This window comes from Chinchilla lanigera, unplaced genomic scaffold (assembly GCF_000276665.1).
Source record: "Chinchilla lanigera isolate Chin_1 unplaced genomic scaffold, ChiLan1.0 scaffold00005, whole genome shotgun sequence".
Lineage (NCBI taxonomy): Eukaryota > Metazoa > Chordata > Mammalia > Rodentia > Chinchillidae > Chinchilla > Chinchilla lanigera.
The window spans coordinates 34,072,301-34,088,763 of NW_004955406.1; the positions used below are offsets into that span (position 1 = coordinate 34,072,301).

Below are 16,463 nucleotides of genomic sequence, written 5' to 3' on the forward strand. Positions count from 1 at the left end.
TAGAAGAACTTGACTGAAAGTATAAGGTAAGCCACAGTGATAAACAATGGCAGTGCTAGTCCTAGGAAAAAGTCATGGTTATTGTATGCTACAAATTTAATGTCAAGATCTTCTTTGAAAGTGATTCCTTTCACATTGTAAAATTAGCAATGGAGAAGAAATTCAACAGCAGTGTCAGCCATATCGGTAATTTGTATAAAATGGGCCTGTTATGAGAAGGAGTTTATTATTTAAGACTGAGCTACTCCGAGCATCAGAAGGCACAACCATAATTCAGGTTTTCTGGTGTCGCCTTACTGTGGTGACTAAGAGATGGCCACAGGAAAAAATTGTGGAGAGGTGGAAGGCTGTCACAGACCCATGAGAAGTTTAAGCAGCAAGTGAAGGTGGTAGAGGACAAAGTGGTTTTCCTCTCTTTGGTGAGGAGCCAGGCCTCTTATCTATGGCTTTCTGACAGTCTGGCTCTGAAAGCACTGAGACTGACTCCAGTGGATTACTTGGCTCCCCTGGTTGCATCCTCCCAGCATAGAACTCTAGCTCTAGTCTGTTTACTTTCCCCACTTGCCAACGTGATCAGGGATACGCTGCTGCTTCTATGTTTGCCACATTCCTGGGCATATGGACAGAGGGGCCTGGGGAGCAAATGAACCTACAGGCTGCAAAGATAGTTGGGGATAGCAATAGCTCAGGGTGCACAGAAAAACAAAACACACACACAAAAACAAAACAAAACAAAAAAAAATCTAAGAACCTCTAAGTAGATATAGCCTTAAATTACACAACATGCCATAGACTGACCCCACCCCTGGAGAATGTGGGGCAGAACTCAGCATTTACACAGCATTAGCCAGCTGGGTGGGTGTGGAAACATAACAGAGCCCAGTTGTGAATTACTGACCCTCCCATATACCTGGATTCCAACATTACACAGTCTAGAAAGAAACACCTCTACCTTAAGTAATGTTTTGGAACTATGTCTTTTTTATTTTGTTTTCTGGCTTCCTCTTTCTTTTACTTTTTATTTTCTTGATTATTGCTTTTTCAGTTACTTTTACCTAATTTATTTTTTTCTTTCATTGCATTTTTATCTCACATTTTCTCTTTCTTACCTAATCTTTTTCTTTTTTAAAAAATTTTACTATTACTTCCACTTTTTACTTTTCCTACACCCATTATTATTAATTTAATCTTTATTAATGTTTAACCTTCTAGGTTTTTAGTGTTGATTTTTCTTTTAAATGGTGCATTGAGTTGGTGGAGTTTTTTGCTTTTAATTAATTTTTATTATATGTCAATATCTGGTTAGTCTGTAACATCATCATTACTATATTTTGTTTTCTCCTTTCTGAGTGGTGCTGGATCAAGCCCTCAAAAAAACAGGCTGGAAATTAAGAAGACATTTGTAAAAAAGTGGAAGAGACAGCCACTGAAACAGATGCACAAATCTCAATATAGAAATATGAGAAGTATGGAAACACAAGCCAGCATCACTATTCACAATGTCTGTAACTTGTCAGTAACTGAATGAAAAGACATCAAAGTGGATGAAACGCCAAAGAATTCAAAAGACTCATTCTAAAAAGGGTTAATGACTTTAAAAAGTTACAAATAAAGAACTGAATGAAGGAATGAATGAATTAAGGATAAGAAAGTTCAGTTCAAAAAAGAGAGATTCAAAAAGAATCAAATAAAAGGCTCAGAAAGGGAAAATGTAGTAAGTCAAATCAGCAATTTAGTGGAACACCTCACCAATAGACAAGATATAATATTTTAACAGAAGTCAGAATTTCAGAATTTGAAGATAAATTTGACGAATTATTACACACAAACATGAATAAAGGAAAACAAGAAATTATAAATAAGACATTCTAAAAATGCTGAGACACAGTAGAATAATTAAACAACAAAGTTTTGGTGTAGAAGAGGATGTTGAGCTTCAGTCTATGGCACAGAAAATCTATTCGGTGAAATAATAGCAGAAAATTTCCCATATCTTGGAGAAGTCATAGACATCCAAGTACAAGAGGCATTTAGAACACGAAATAGGAACAGCCATAAAAGAAACTCCTATCACATGATAAATCATATAGAAAAAGGAAAGAAATTTAAAAGTGTGAGTGAAAAACATCAAGTCACTTTTAGAAGCCAATGAGAATCAGAATAACTGCTGATTTCTCTGAAGAAACCGTAAGGCCAGGAAAACATAAAATGTATTTCAAGTCTTGAAGAGCATAATTCCAATCTAAGACATTATATCCAGCTAAGCCATCCTTCAGTTGAAGGAGAAATAAAAACCTTTCAAGATAAGCTTAAATTAAATAAATTCATGGACACTAAGCCAGCATTTCAGAAAGTACCTAAAAGAATTCTACACAGGAGAGGAGAGTACTACTAAAATATAAGAAAGAATAAAACATTAGAGAAAGAAGGGGCTGCGGATTAGCTCAGCAGCACAGCGCCTGCCTGGCAAACGCAAGGTCATGAGTTTGATTCCCAGTACTGAAAAAAACCAAAACAAACAAACAAAAAAAAAAAAGAGAAAGAAGATGACAGGAATTAGGACATACACTTCTATGGTAACACTGAACATAAATGGTCTTTCTTAATCTTCCAATTAGAAGACAACAGACTGGTAGATTAGATTTAAAAAAAAACCAATAACACACAATTCTTTGCTCCCTGCAAGAAACATGCCTCATTAGCAAAGACATACATGAACTGAATGTGAAAGGATGGAAAACAATATTCCATGCACACAGAACCTAAAAGCAAAAAGAAGTAGTTATACTTATATCTGACAAAGCAGAATTAAAGAGAAAATTAGTCAAGTGAGACAAAATGAGTTATTCATACTGGTAAAAGAAACAATCCACCAAAACAATTTAACAGTTTCAAATATATATGCACCAAATCTCAGTGCACCCAATTTCATAAAACAAGCACTACTCAACATAAAGGGACCCACAGGCCCAAAGGCAATAATAGTGGGTGATGTCAATACTTTATTCTCACATGGACCATCCAGACAAAAATGTAAATGAAGAAATGGAGTTCAACCATACTCTAGATCAAAAAGACTTAACAGATGTCTACAGAACATTCTTTCCAACAATTACACAATACATATTCTTCATGGCAGCTCATGGAATATTCTTCAAAATAGATCATATTTTACAGCATCAAGTAGACCTTAACAAAAACAAAAAATAAAACAGCTTCTCAGATCTTACCAGATCATAATGGAATGAAACTAGAAGCCAAGAGCAAGAAAAACTATAGAAAATATACAAACGGATGTTGATTGAATAATTCACTTTGAAATGATCAAGTCAGGGAGGAAATTAAAACTTCCTAGAATGAAATAGAAATGGAAACATACGAGAATTCTGGGACACAGAACATGCAGTTCTAAAAGGGAGATTTATAGCTACATTTAAAAAGCAGAGCAATATCAAATAAATAAACTAACAATGCATTTCAATCCCTTAGAAAAACAAGAATAAACCAAGACCAAACCTAACAGATGGAAAGAAATAATAAATATTGGGTTAACATTTAAAAGATAGAGCCTAAAAGAACAATGCAGAAGATCAGTGGAACAAAGAGCTGGTTCTCTGAAAAGATAAAGAATAAGTCCTTAAACCAAACTACCAAAAGAAAGAGAACAACAAAATCCATATAGTTGGAGATGAAAAAAGGCACTACTGAAACCTGGAGGATTGTGAGGGTCTACACTGAAAACCCATATTCTAACATACTGGGGAACACAGAAGAAATGGATATGTTTCTAAATACATGTGACCTACCGATACTCAACCAAGAGAATATAAAAACCTAAAAAGATCAGTAACAAGCAGTAATATCTAAGCAGAAGGGAAAGTCTCCTAACAAAAAGAAAAGCTCCAGACTAGATGGGCTGCTGAATTTTGTCAGACCTTTAAGGGATTAATAGCAATGTTCTGCAAACACCAGTGGTACCTGGTACTTAAATTAAGTTCCAGTGGTACTTAATTTGTCCCAGGAGTCTGGAAAAGATGGTCATGTTCATGTTCTTCATCCAAAGCAGAGTACACACACAAAAAAATGAAATTTTGCCAAATGTTTTTGTTTGTAAGCCAAATTGTTCACAAACAAAAGCATTCATAACCAAGGTGCCACTGTATTCCACAAAATAGAAAGGAAAGGAACACTGCCAAATTCACTCTATATGGCCAAAATCACCATGATACCAAAGCTCAACAAGGACACAACAACAACAAAAGACTATAGACCAATATATCTGATAAAAATAGATGCAAAAATCTTTAATAAAATACAAAGTGAAAGCAACAACAAATTTAAAAAATTATATGCTATGGTCAAGTTGATTTCATTCCAGAGAAGCATGGATGTTTCAACACACACAAATCAATAAGCATACCACATAAGTAGAGTCAAGGACACAAATCACATGATTATTTCAGTTGACAAAGATAAAACCTTCAAAAAATCCAACACTGCTTCATGATAAAAGCTGAAAAGAAATTAGTTACTGAAGGAGGTGGGTAGAAAAAGCATTCTACACTGCTGGTAGGAATGTAAATTAATATAGCCACCACTGAAATTATGGAGGATACTTCAAAAATTAAAAATAGAGTCATACTACTCTTTGATATACACCCAAATGAATTAGATAGTATATAACAGAGATATATGCATGCCCATGTTTATTGCAGCATAATTCACAACAGCAAAGATAATGGATAGATAATAGATGATAGATAATAGTTATCTATCAAGACATGAATGAAGAAATACACACACACACACACACAATTCATGACAAGAAATTGGCTTGTATAACTGTGTGGGCTGCCTAAGGAAGTCTGAAGATGACAGGAGAAGCAGTCAATAAAGAAGAATCCTGGACAAAGTGGAATCCAAGGGCCAGGGCTAAAGGCTGTTGTCCACAGACTAAATTTCTCTCCCCCAAACATGTGAGTCCTGTTTATAAAACCTTCCTAGTCATTCAGACAAGCCCACCACTGAGATTCTCAACAATAACCAGATTATCAACAACACTTGGACACATCAATAAAGTCAATGCAAGGGTAATTCAGTTTTTGTTGGGAAATGTTTCCATGTCACTCACGTAATTAAAAGAAGTTTTAGCTGGTATAACAGTCTCAGTGTTTCTTCTCAACATATTATATTATTGAGAATTTTCTGTATTCTATTGTTGCTGATGTGAAGTCAGCTTGGTCAACATGTTTTTTCCTTGAAAGGAATTTTTTACAGAGCATCTGTAAAGTACTACGTACCATCCTGAATATATATATGCTAATTCACATCAAACTCTACCACAACCCTGTCGAGTAAGTGTAACAGTTCTATGTTAAAGAAAAATATGTACTCATAACAAACAAATATTAAGTGATAAAGACTAACCCCATTCTGCCTGACTCCTAAAAAATAAATTCCAAAAATGCAACTCAAAATTAAATGCCAAAAATTACTATGCCAAAAAATTTTTTTTACTATACCACATTAACTTCATCCAATGCTAAAGCTCTAGCTATAGAATCTCATCAGTAAAGTAAGAATTTTGATATTCTATACACTCATTCAGTCCTTTACTAGTATAAAATTAGATCTTCACAAGGCATTTTTCGTAACAGAAAGTAGTATTTCCTCCTGAAAGATTACAAATACAAAGAAAGCACTAATTTTAAATTCAACAAGAATGCATTGGATGTCTGGCTTGGGACTGCACTGTGTTTACGTCAGCATTTGTACAGCACTATCACTTGATCCTCCTAACAACCTTGGGAAGTAATTCAGTATAAGCTTAGAGACATCTGGGGACAAGGACCTCCAAGGGCAACAACTCCATCTTTTCTGTTAATCCTGAAATGCATGCTCCTAAAGCTTATACACATGATAACTGAAATGCTTGCTTTAAGGTAAAAGTCTACATATTGGGAGACAGTTATATTGCCAAAATATTTTCTTATATCAGATTATTTTTTTAAACTTCCTAACATAGATAATAAGATAATGATAATATAGAATATAGATAATAAGATTAATTTTCTGCAATGATTATTTCTTCAGCAATCTGAAGGTTAAATTAAATGCTGTTTTTCCCCTTCTAGAAGTCCAAAGAAATTTCTATTAGATGGAAGCTTCTCAAAGGCATTATATGTTTATCCTGGCCTCCAGCAATGTTATGCCATGTTGTAGGTCTTTGTTGCATACTGTCACAAAGTTAACTGTACACCTAGTGTCAGAAAAGCAAGCATTAAGAACTCAGTTCAAATTATATAAACAAAGACAAAGCCATCCCAATTTAAGAGACTTGCTATGATCCTACAGTAGGATGAAAGAACCAGTACACTTAAAATTTCTAAATTCTGATGTCAAGCTTTTGCTTATGTGACATAGCAATTATATTTCCTAAACCAAAACTCTAGACATACAATATAAATATAAATTTTCTCTTATATTTGAATTTGTGACTATGAAAATTCATACAAAGTTTAAAATGTTCATTACATATTCATTTTTTATTCAATGTTTCATAAACTAGATTATACTAGAACTGTTCTAGTTTATTTACCTTATCAATCTACCATACCAAAACAATTCCTTCTAAAGAACTTTAAACTAGTTATGTTGCTTTTATTTCTATGGACATACACCTTTCCTCAGTGAAACTTTGAGCTTAGCAACTTTTTATGAGGAATTTTTAACCGTGAAATTATTACACTGCATTTCTGAAGTGCTATTCCATACTTGCCTATGGAGTTATAAAGGAAAAGAAAATTTCCTAAAATTCAGGAAAAGAGTCTACTCAGGGTTTAGACATAGTTTCAGAGTGATAAAAACATGTAACAATGATAGTATTCTGTTATAGACTGAAAATATGTGGGTTCACTCTTACCTGCTTAAAAAGTTGAAGGTTAACTGCTGATTGCAAGAACTGTTTCATCACACTTGAGCGGTGCTTTACAAAACTCTCCTCACAAAAAGAAATGGGTTCACCCTAGACAGAAATGAAGATTTTCAGGGCATCAATAAACATTCAGTCAGAGAGAACCAGTCCCTTTACAGAGGACAAAGGAGAGTTGTAGAGGAGTGAAGATATAGATTCAATAAATAGATCCTTACATGTAATAGCTGGATTTCAGGATAATAGAAATATTCCTGTTCTGAAAATTCTCCTTCTAACCATTCATCCTTATTAGAAAATATTATTATAGCCATTGGTGAATACTTTTGCCATGTATATTAGTAATGATCATGAATTTTTTTTAAATTAATGGAAAGTTTTTATAATCAAGTCTTCATGAGTAGAAATACAATTCTATTGTATATATTCTAGCATAAATCCCATCTGGCATCTGCTTTTATGTACCCTATGAGCTAAGTAATCATCTCTGTAAGTGTCTTTGATAGTTCTACAGAAGATCCTCCTCCAAATCAACAGACTCAAATGTCTAGTCTTACAGACCCCACTTGTTCTACATACTGCTGTGTGACCGTAGAAAATCATCACTCACTGGCTGATCTTTTCCCCTCAATTTAGTTCATTTTTAGAAATCATATCTGAAATGCTCTCCAGTCACACATTGCTAGTGGCTATTATACTTATAGCACCAATATAATTTCCTTTAGCATAAAAATCTCTAATAATAATAAATAAGACAAGTCTACGACATATATTAGAATTTTAGAAAAAAGAAAAAAAGAACTTGATAAATAGTGCTCTAAATACACAGAAGTGTCATGTATTTTCATCTTTTGGAGCCTCAATTATTATCGAGATTGGGGTATATATTATGAAGCTGATTATAAATAATCCCACTAATGAGATCTTCTACATCAAAACTAAGCTGAATGGCTTAAGAAAAAGACTTCTGCCTCTGATTTTAAGCCAGATTGAGTTTGGAGTTCACATGGTTTGCTACATTGCTAACCATTTCATGGCAAAATCAGTAAGACTTGTTTATAAATTGGTATGCAGCAATATTTCTAAGAGTGTAACTCAGACCTTCTCAAGGGGTCTGCAACATCAAAACTATTTTCATAAAAATGCAAGACATTATTTGTCCTTTTCACTCTCATCTTCTCAGGAGACTTCATGGAAATTATAGGAGCTAAATAATTTGCAATACTGCCACAGCTTAAATGCAGAATTAAATGATCAGAGTAAGAATCCAGTGACTCCTGTAAGATATTAAAGAGATTTCTAAAAATGAAAAACAATGTGATTGCTATAACTAAATTTTAAATTTAGAGGTATAGTCATTTTTCTTTGCAATATGCTTTATGTTGATACATACATATTAGTTTGTATTGCTGTTTTAAAGTGTTTAAATATTTAATTTCTAGCAACAGTAAATAAGGATGGGTTGACCCTACATACACACAAGTTCTTTGATGTCCTAATAACTTAAAATGGTATAAAGACATCCAGAGACCAAAGAGTTTGAGAAAGTTGATATATAAGAATAAGTAGGGGCTAAACACAACTTTTCAGATTTCTAGACGGATGTTACAAATGATATTATTTGGGACTGGAAATACAAAAAGAAACTCCAGTTTAAGAAGAGGTTGAGCAGGGAGCTCTGGCCTTTGGGCTGGACTCTGGCGGCACAGGTGCAGGGAGGAGGGCCGCCTGCGCCCAGGAATCCGTGCCACGGGGAGCTCCAGCCTTTGGGCTGGACCCCAGCCATGCAGGGAACTGGGAGGCAGGCCACTTGCGCCTGGGCAGCCACCTTGTGGGGAGCGCCAGCCTTTGGGCTAGACCACAACCATGCAGGCAGCCGGGAGGTGGGCAGCTGGCATCTGGGAAGCCGCACAGCAACATGCACTGGCGCGTGCCGGCCCTCACACCAGCCACCGCCGCACAGTCAAGAACTATCATGGCACAGAGAAGCAATGACACAATTGGCCCACCACCCCAGGGACGTGCATGAATCATCCCGACAGGGAGAAACCCCTGGGGACACATGCCACACAACGGGTTGTTCTTGCCCCTGCCGTTGAGAACCAGAAAGGTCCAGAGTCAGTGGAGAAGCAGCTGCTGAACCAGGACTTGGAGAACACGAGAATACAGACTATACCAGAAGACTCAGAGGTGTAGTTGACAGGGGTCATGAGAGAGGTTTGGAAGCTAGAAACCAGGAGGACCTTGCACAATACCTGGGGTGACCCCCTGGAAGCCATTCTTCCCCTGACAGTACAGGCTGCAGTGCAGGAGGAGCATGTGGAGCTCCGGAGACATCTGCACCAAGATTCCTGCTGCCTATGCTCATGGCTGGGGAGAGGACACTAAGTGGTTGTGGGGTCCCAATGCGCTGGGAGGCTGAAGAGAAAAAGCTATAAAAAATGGCTTTCACCCCAGATGGCTCACTTGAGATGTTAGTAAGAATTGTCTCCTCAGTATTCTATAGTCGTGATGAGGAGAAGGCCAAGGAGAGAAAACAAAGAGACCAAGAAAAAGCTTTTGCTGAGACACTAGGAGAAACAGACTGTAAGTCTGATTCTCAGGGCCCCAAGAAGAACTCAATGACTACATTCATCTGCTACCACTGTTAAAAGCCAGGCCACCTCAAGAGCAACTGCCCTAAGAAGTCCCCTGGGCCATGCCCTGAATGTAAAGGTGACCACTGGAGATCGGTCTGCCCTCTGAAGTGGAGGCCCCAGAGCTCAGACCCATCCTACCAGTTAGTCTAACAGGAATGAGGGGGTCTGGGGCATACTCTGCCTTCTCCCTCTGGCCAGACTGTCATCTCCATGGAGGAGCCCTGGGTAATCACGACTATAGAGGAAAAACAAAATAGCCTGTTGCTAGACACAGGTGCAAGTCTCTCGGTCCTTCTTTTCAATCCTGGCATTCCTTTCAGCCATCACACCTCAGTGAAAGGAGTTACTGGTGAAGAGGTAATACGCTATTTTTCACAACCCTTAGGCTGCAACTACTTGTTAGATCTTTCTTGTGTATCTCTGTCTTCCTGAGAAACCACTTTGAAGATACCACCATATATTACAGCAGCCATTGATATTTCCCTACTAATCTGTCCATAACTCTGTAATGTTTGTGTTGTTCCTATGCTATTTCATAAATGGATGTATGTTTATTACTATGTGTTTCCTACAACAAGAATTGAGAATAGTCAATGAATATTCAATTGGTCACTCATGTATAGCTCTTTATTTTCTTTAGAAACCACTTTGAAGATACCAAAGTATAGTACAACCACCATTGATAATAACCTACCACTTCTGTCTGTAGCTCGCTATTATTTGTCTATTTGTTTTCCTGAGAAACTATCTTGTAGATAACAGTATGTAAAACAACAACCACTGATAATTTCCTACCATTTTGTTGGTAATTCAGTAAGCCCCTCTACTACTATGTTATCCTTCTTCTACTCTTTAAAATTAAAAAAAAGTGTAAAAATAAAAAAGAAGAGGTTGATGAAATTTATTTTCACCTGTATTTTAAGTTCTATTCTATGCTAAACTTGAGACAGAAGATTTTGTTCAATTGATTTGTTGATGGATTATTCTCAGTAAAGGGTATTAAGAGAAATGAAAAAGAAGAAGTAAGTAAAACAAGAATATGATCCCACCTACAGCTCAGTTTTAATTTAATTCCACAGAAAGCATTAACTGTTCTATAGAGCTGATCCCACATTGAGGAAATAGGCCAGCTTTTTACAACCCTTAACATAGAACATGGTAGTCCCAGAGGACAGAGAATTGAGGAGGAACACAGAGTCTTCCTGATGTGGCAATTCTCATTTAGCAAAGAGCAATTTTTCACTGACAGGATCACAGATAGGATGGGAGTCTATGCAGAGCACCAACAGTATCCATTACAGCTCGGTAAAGCAAAGTGCTTGAAGACAGAACAGAGACTGCAGCACAAGCTAGGAAAGTAGTTAGGAAACACAAATTAGGAAAATCTGTCATGTGGCCTAAGAATTACCTGCACAGAGTTGACTGTGTAAATTAATCCACATGCAACCATGTGATTTTTGATAGAGCCCAAAAACATATAGAGAAGATAAATAGCCTTTTGACTGAATGGTGCAGGGAAACTGGTTATCCACATGCCTAAGATTGAATCTAGATCCACAACTTCACTATGCACTAAAGTAAAATCAATATAGGTGAAAAAACTTAATGATACATACCTCATGCATCTAGAGAAAACATTCCTAAAATTTATCTGGAACCAGAAAAGACCTAGAATAGCAAAAGCAATTCTGGGCAACAAAGGCAAGTCAGGCATCATTAAAATCCCAGACCTGCAATTATACCACAAACCTACTATGATAAAATCAGCATGGTATTGGCAAAAAAAACAGGCCTGAGGATCAGTGGAACAGAATAGAAGGTGCAGACGCAAGCCTAAACACAATCAGTCACCTTATCTTTGGCAAAGGAGCCAAACATGTTCAGTGGAAGATAGTCTTTTAATAAATGGTGCTGCAAAAACTGGCTTTTCACAGGCCAAACACTAAGACTAGACCCATTTCGGTTACCATGCACTAAAGTCAACATGGATCAAAGATCTAAACATTAAAATGGAAACACTAAATTTGTTGGAAGAGAAAATAGGTAGAAATCTTGAAGATATAGAGGTAAGAGAGACTTCATGAACTAAACCAATACTGCAAGGGAAACAGTACAATAAATCAACAAATGGGATCTCACTTAATTAAAAAGCTTTTGCCCAACCAAAGAAATCACCAACAGAGTGAAAAGACAACTCACTGAGTGGGAAAAAATTATTGCCAGTTGTCCCTCAGACAAAGGACTCTTGTCTAGAATATATAAAAAATTGAAAAAAATCAGACACCCCAAATTGAAAGATCCAATCCAAAAATAGGTATTTGAGATGAACACACACTTCTCAGATGAACAATTACATGAAAAAAATTCAACATCTTTGGTCTTTTGAGAGATGCAAATTAAAACAACACTGAGATTTCATCTTACCCCAGAAACAATGGCTATCATCAAAAAAATCAACTAATAATAAATGTTCATAGGCATTTACTAAAAGAAACTCTTCTCCAGTGTTGGTGGGAGTGTAGACTGATGCAACCAGTGTGGAAATCAGTGTGGAGAGTCCTTAAAAACCTAGGATTAGAGGTCCTAGGAGCAGTGTTGAAGATGGTAAATGGACTGGCACACTCCCTCCTGCCCTGCTCCTAGTGGGAAGAGAGAGAGAGACAGAATGACAGAAAGACAGAGAGACACAGAGACAGAGACCACGACAGAGACAGGGAAAGGACCTAAGCAACCTTGCGCCTTGGTGGGGTAAAGATTGGGAAGACAGTACTCCCTCAACTAGAGAAGAGAGAGATACAGTATTTGAGCAGCCTTGGACTATCTCTGTAGTAGTGGCATGGTCAGTGAGTTGGCTGACAACACTCCCCATTGCCCTACTCCCTGTGGCATGAGAGGAGAAACACATGCCAGTAGGAATAGAAAAGGGGAAGCTGTACAAGGTCTTAGAGGAGCCAACTGTACACAGACTGTGAGCAGCCTCAGGTTGTCTCTGTCTGAGGGCATTATGGAAACTGGGACAGCAACACAGAAAAACAGGGTAAGATGTGAGCCAGCTATTGAGGGACATCCAGAAAGCTGCTGGCTGAAGATTCTGCCTCCAGCCCCCACATCCAGAAACCAAGACCAACCCTGGACTCAGCACTAATCCTACTGTATAGTTGGAGGGTTATCAAACACAGATTTGGACTCTAACTTGGACACTACCACAGATTTGTGGACAACAGAGAAAATTTATTAATTTTTGTCTGTTTTGTTTTGTTTTTCTACCTGGACTTTTTGTTGTTGTTCACGGTGATTATTTAGGTTTTTACTTTTATTGTTTATTTTATTTTGTTTGCCTTTTTTCTCTCTTCCCTCAACTGGCTTTCTTGATTTTTTGATATTTCCATGTGAGGGAACATTGTCCCTAGTCTGTTGTGTTTGCTTCAATATACTTTTGCTTTCTCTTCATTCTTTCTCTCCTGTCCTTTTTTCCAGTTTCCTAAAGCTTAGGTGATCATCCTTGGTTCTTCAGCCTTGCTTCTACTTATTTCTCTTCATTTATCTCTCTATTTTGTCCCAAACTCCTCTTAAATTCCAGCATCCACATGGGATAAAATCACTCTAAGGGAAACACACTAAATACAAGTTTCTGGATTGTGTTGGGTTTTATTACAGAACTGTAGATCTTGTTCCTAAGGTTAAATTTACCAAATTAATAGTTACCACAGTTTATCAGTTTCTAGGCTTGACGTTATTGTTATTGTTACCACAGTTTATCAGTTTCTAGGCTTGACGTTATTGTTATTGCTAATCGTACTGCTTTAGCCAGGGTTTCATACCTGTTGCTAATTGCTTCATACCTATTGCTAACTGTTTTGTAATCAGGTGTTCTCCCTTATATTACAACACTGTGACTGTCTGGGGTCATAATAATCACCATGGTCCAGTACCAAAGACTGGGTGCCAGGCCAAATAGATAGCAACTTCTCTTTCCTAATAAATTGGGAAAGTAGGCTCTTGGGGCAGACACAAAGACTAAGAGCCAGCTATACATAGAAGGCATCTCTGAGGAATAGACATTTCCTAGAGAAGCCTCAAAACTACTAATAAAGGTACCTACTACAAGCAACTTACAATCATTAATACAGAAAACAAAATGGAAAATGATAACACACAAAACCAAAATGCAACCCTAGATCTCCAGCCCACCCAAAACAAGTACAGGCAACAATGAGATCAAGGAAATAGGATAATACCCACCTGAACTGTCTAAAATGGTAGCAGCAGCAGAAAAACAAAAACAAAAGCAGATGAATGAAGTTCTAAAGAAAATGAGATCAGAAATAATCTCTAAGGTAAAAAAAAAATCATAATGGGCTTGCTCAGTGAGTCTAGAGTACACACAGAAAAAAATAGACCTTAGTTAATTGATAGAAACTATGAATGTCCAACATAGGAAAGAAATGGAATCCATGAAAGAGATTCAAACAGATATCCAGATATTAAAAATTCAGTTGAAAGTACACACAGCCAAATGAACCAAGGTGAGGACAGCATATCAGATCCAGAACACAGGATTGTGATTAGCAAGCATGAAAAGAAAGATTTCTTAAAAAATAGTAAGATACCATGAAAAATCAATCCAACAGCTGTAAGATAATGCAAAGATAAACAACATAACATTGATGAGAGTCATTAAAAAAGCAAGTGACAGCACAGACATAAAAACCCTGTTCACAGAAGAAATGGTAGAAATCTTCCCAAGCATGGAAAAATTATTTAACATACAGTAAGTGAGGCTTATAGAACTCCAATTAGTCACAAACAAAAGTAATAATCAAGAAATACATTTAACTCAAAAAGAAATTCATAGACTGAAAGTCAAAGGATGTAAAACAATACTTCATGCAACAGGAACCTGGAAAAAAGAAGGCATAGCTATTCTATTTGTAGACAAAGTGAACTTCAAGCCAAGACTGTTCAAGAGTCAAGAAGGTCCCTACATACTTGTTAATGGAAAACTCTAAGAGGAAATGATAACAATTATAAATATATATCCACAAATTACAGCCACATCCAACTATAAAACAAATACTAATGAACATAAAAAAATCAAATAAGCACTAACACAGTTGTGGTGGGGAACTTCTATGTCCCACTATCACAAATAGACAGATTATCTAGACAAAATAATCAACAAAGAAATATCGGAACTGAACCAAACCTGTGAACAAATAGACTTCATAGATGTCTACAGAATGTTCCACACCTCAACGTCAGAATATACATTCTTCTCAGCTGCATATGTGGTATTCTCCAAAACAGACCACATAATAGCTCATAGAATATATGTAAGCAAATGCAAATGAACTGAAATTATCCTGCACCAGGGATATAGCTCAGTGGCTCAGTGCCTGCCTGACAAATGTGAGGTCCTGAGTTCAATTTAGAGAAATCCAGAAGATTATCCATACCTACTTCAAGAAACTGTACTCAATAAGATAGAAAACACTGATGAAATGGGCAGATTCTTGGATACATAAAAATTACCAAAGTGAATCAAGAAGGTATAAAAATTCTAAATAAACTAGTATCAGTCAATGAAATTGAAGATACACTTAAAAACAGACCAATAAAGAAAAGCCCAGGTGTTGATGGATTCACTGCTGAATTCTACAAGAAATTCAGAGAAGATCTAATTTGCCACTACTCCTCAAACTCTTTACTGAAATTGAAAAGGAAGTAATACTCCTGAATTTATTCTTGGAAGCAACCATTACCTTGCTACCAAAACCAGAAAAGGATCCAACCAAAAAAGAGAAATATCGGTCAATCTCCCTATTGAATGTAGATGCAAAAATCTTCAAGATACTGGCAAACAGAATGTAGCAAATCAACAAGAAGATTATACCCAATGACTAAGTACAATTCATCCCATGGATACAAGGATGGTTCAACACATATGAATCAATAAATATAATACACGTATCAACAGATCCAAGGACAAAAATCCCAAGATCATCTCAATAGATGGAGAAAAAAGTATTTGGCAAAGTGCAACACCTATTCATAAAATCCCTACAGAAAATTGGAATAAATGGTCTTTATCTCAATCTGATAAAAGCCATTTATGACAAACCAATAGCCGATATCAGACTAAAATAGTCAAAAACTGAAAGTTCTCACTCTAAAATCAAAAACAAGACAAAGATGCCCACTATCACCACTCCTATTCAATATAGTTCTGGAAATATTAGCCAGATCAATGAGACAAGAGAAAGAAAATTAATAAAGATAAGAAAAGAAGAATTTAACATCATTATTTGCAGATGGCATGATACTCTACAAAGAAGACCCCAAAAACTCCACAAAAAGACTTGTAGATTTAATAACTAAATTCAGTAATGTAGCTAGATACAAAGTCAACACTCAAAAATCATTCCTGTTCACATATAAAAAAATTCCTGAGAGAGAAATTAGGGAAATCACACCTTTCATACATTTCAAAAAAAAAATGTAATACTTAAGAATCAATTTTTAAAAAGGAAGTAAAACAGCTTTACACTGAAAACTACAATACTCTGAAAAAGAAAACCAAGAAGATATTAGAAAATGGAAAGATATCCCTTGTCGTGGTTAGGAAGAACCAACACAGTCAAAATGGTCATAGTGTCAAAACTGTTATACACATTTAATGCAATCCCAATCAAAATACCAAAAGCATACCTCACAGAGTTAAAGAAAACATTCCTAAAATTCATTTGGAACCACAAGAGACCTGGACTAGCAAAACCAGTTCTGGGCAAGAAAGGCAAGGCAAGGGGCATAACAGTCCCACGTGAAATTAAACTACAAAACTACTGTGGGAGTGTGGACCGGACTCATACCACCACGATTCCCAGCCGAAAAGC

At 36.5% G+C, this 16,463-nt stretch overlaps 1 protein-coding gene across 1 annotated transcript in view; it reads right to left on the bottom strand.

The window, feature by feature from the left end:
• The window catches only part of Dennd1b (DENN/MADD domain containing 1B), a gene marked incomplete at its 5' end in the record, with an annotated part of 220,228 nt that overhangs the window by 50,793 nt on the left and 152,972 nt on the right, over positions 1–16,463 (bottom strand). The window contains 1 exon segment of the mRNA XM_013521889.1: positions 6,923–7,024. Coding sequence (XP_013377343.1) covers positions 6,923–7,024 — 102 coding nt within the window.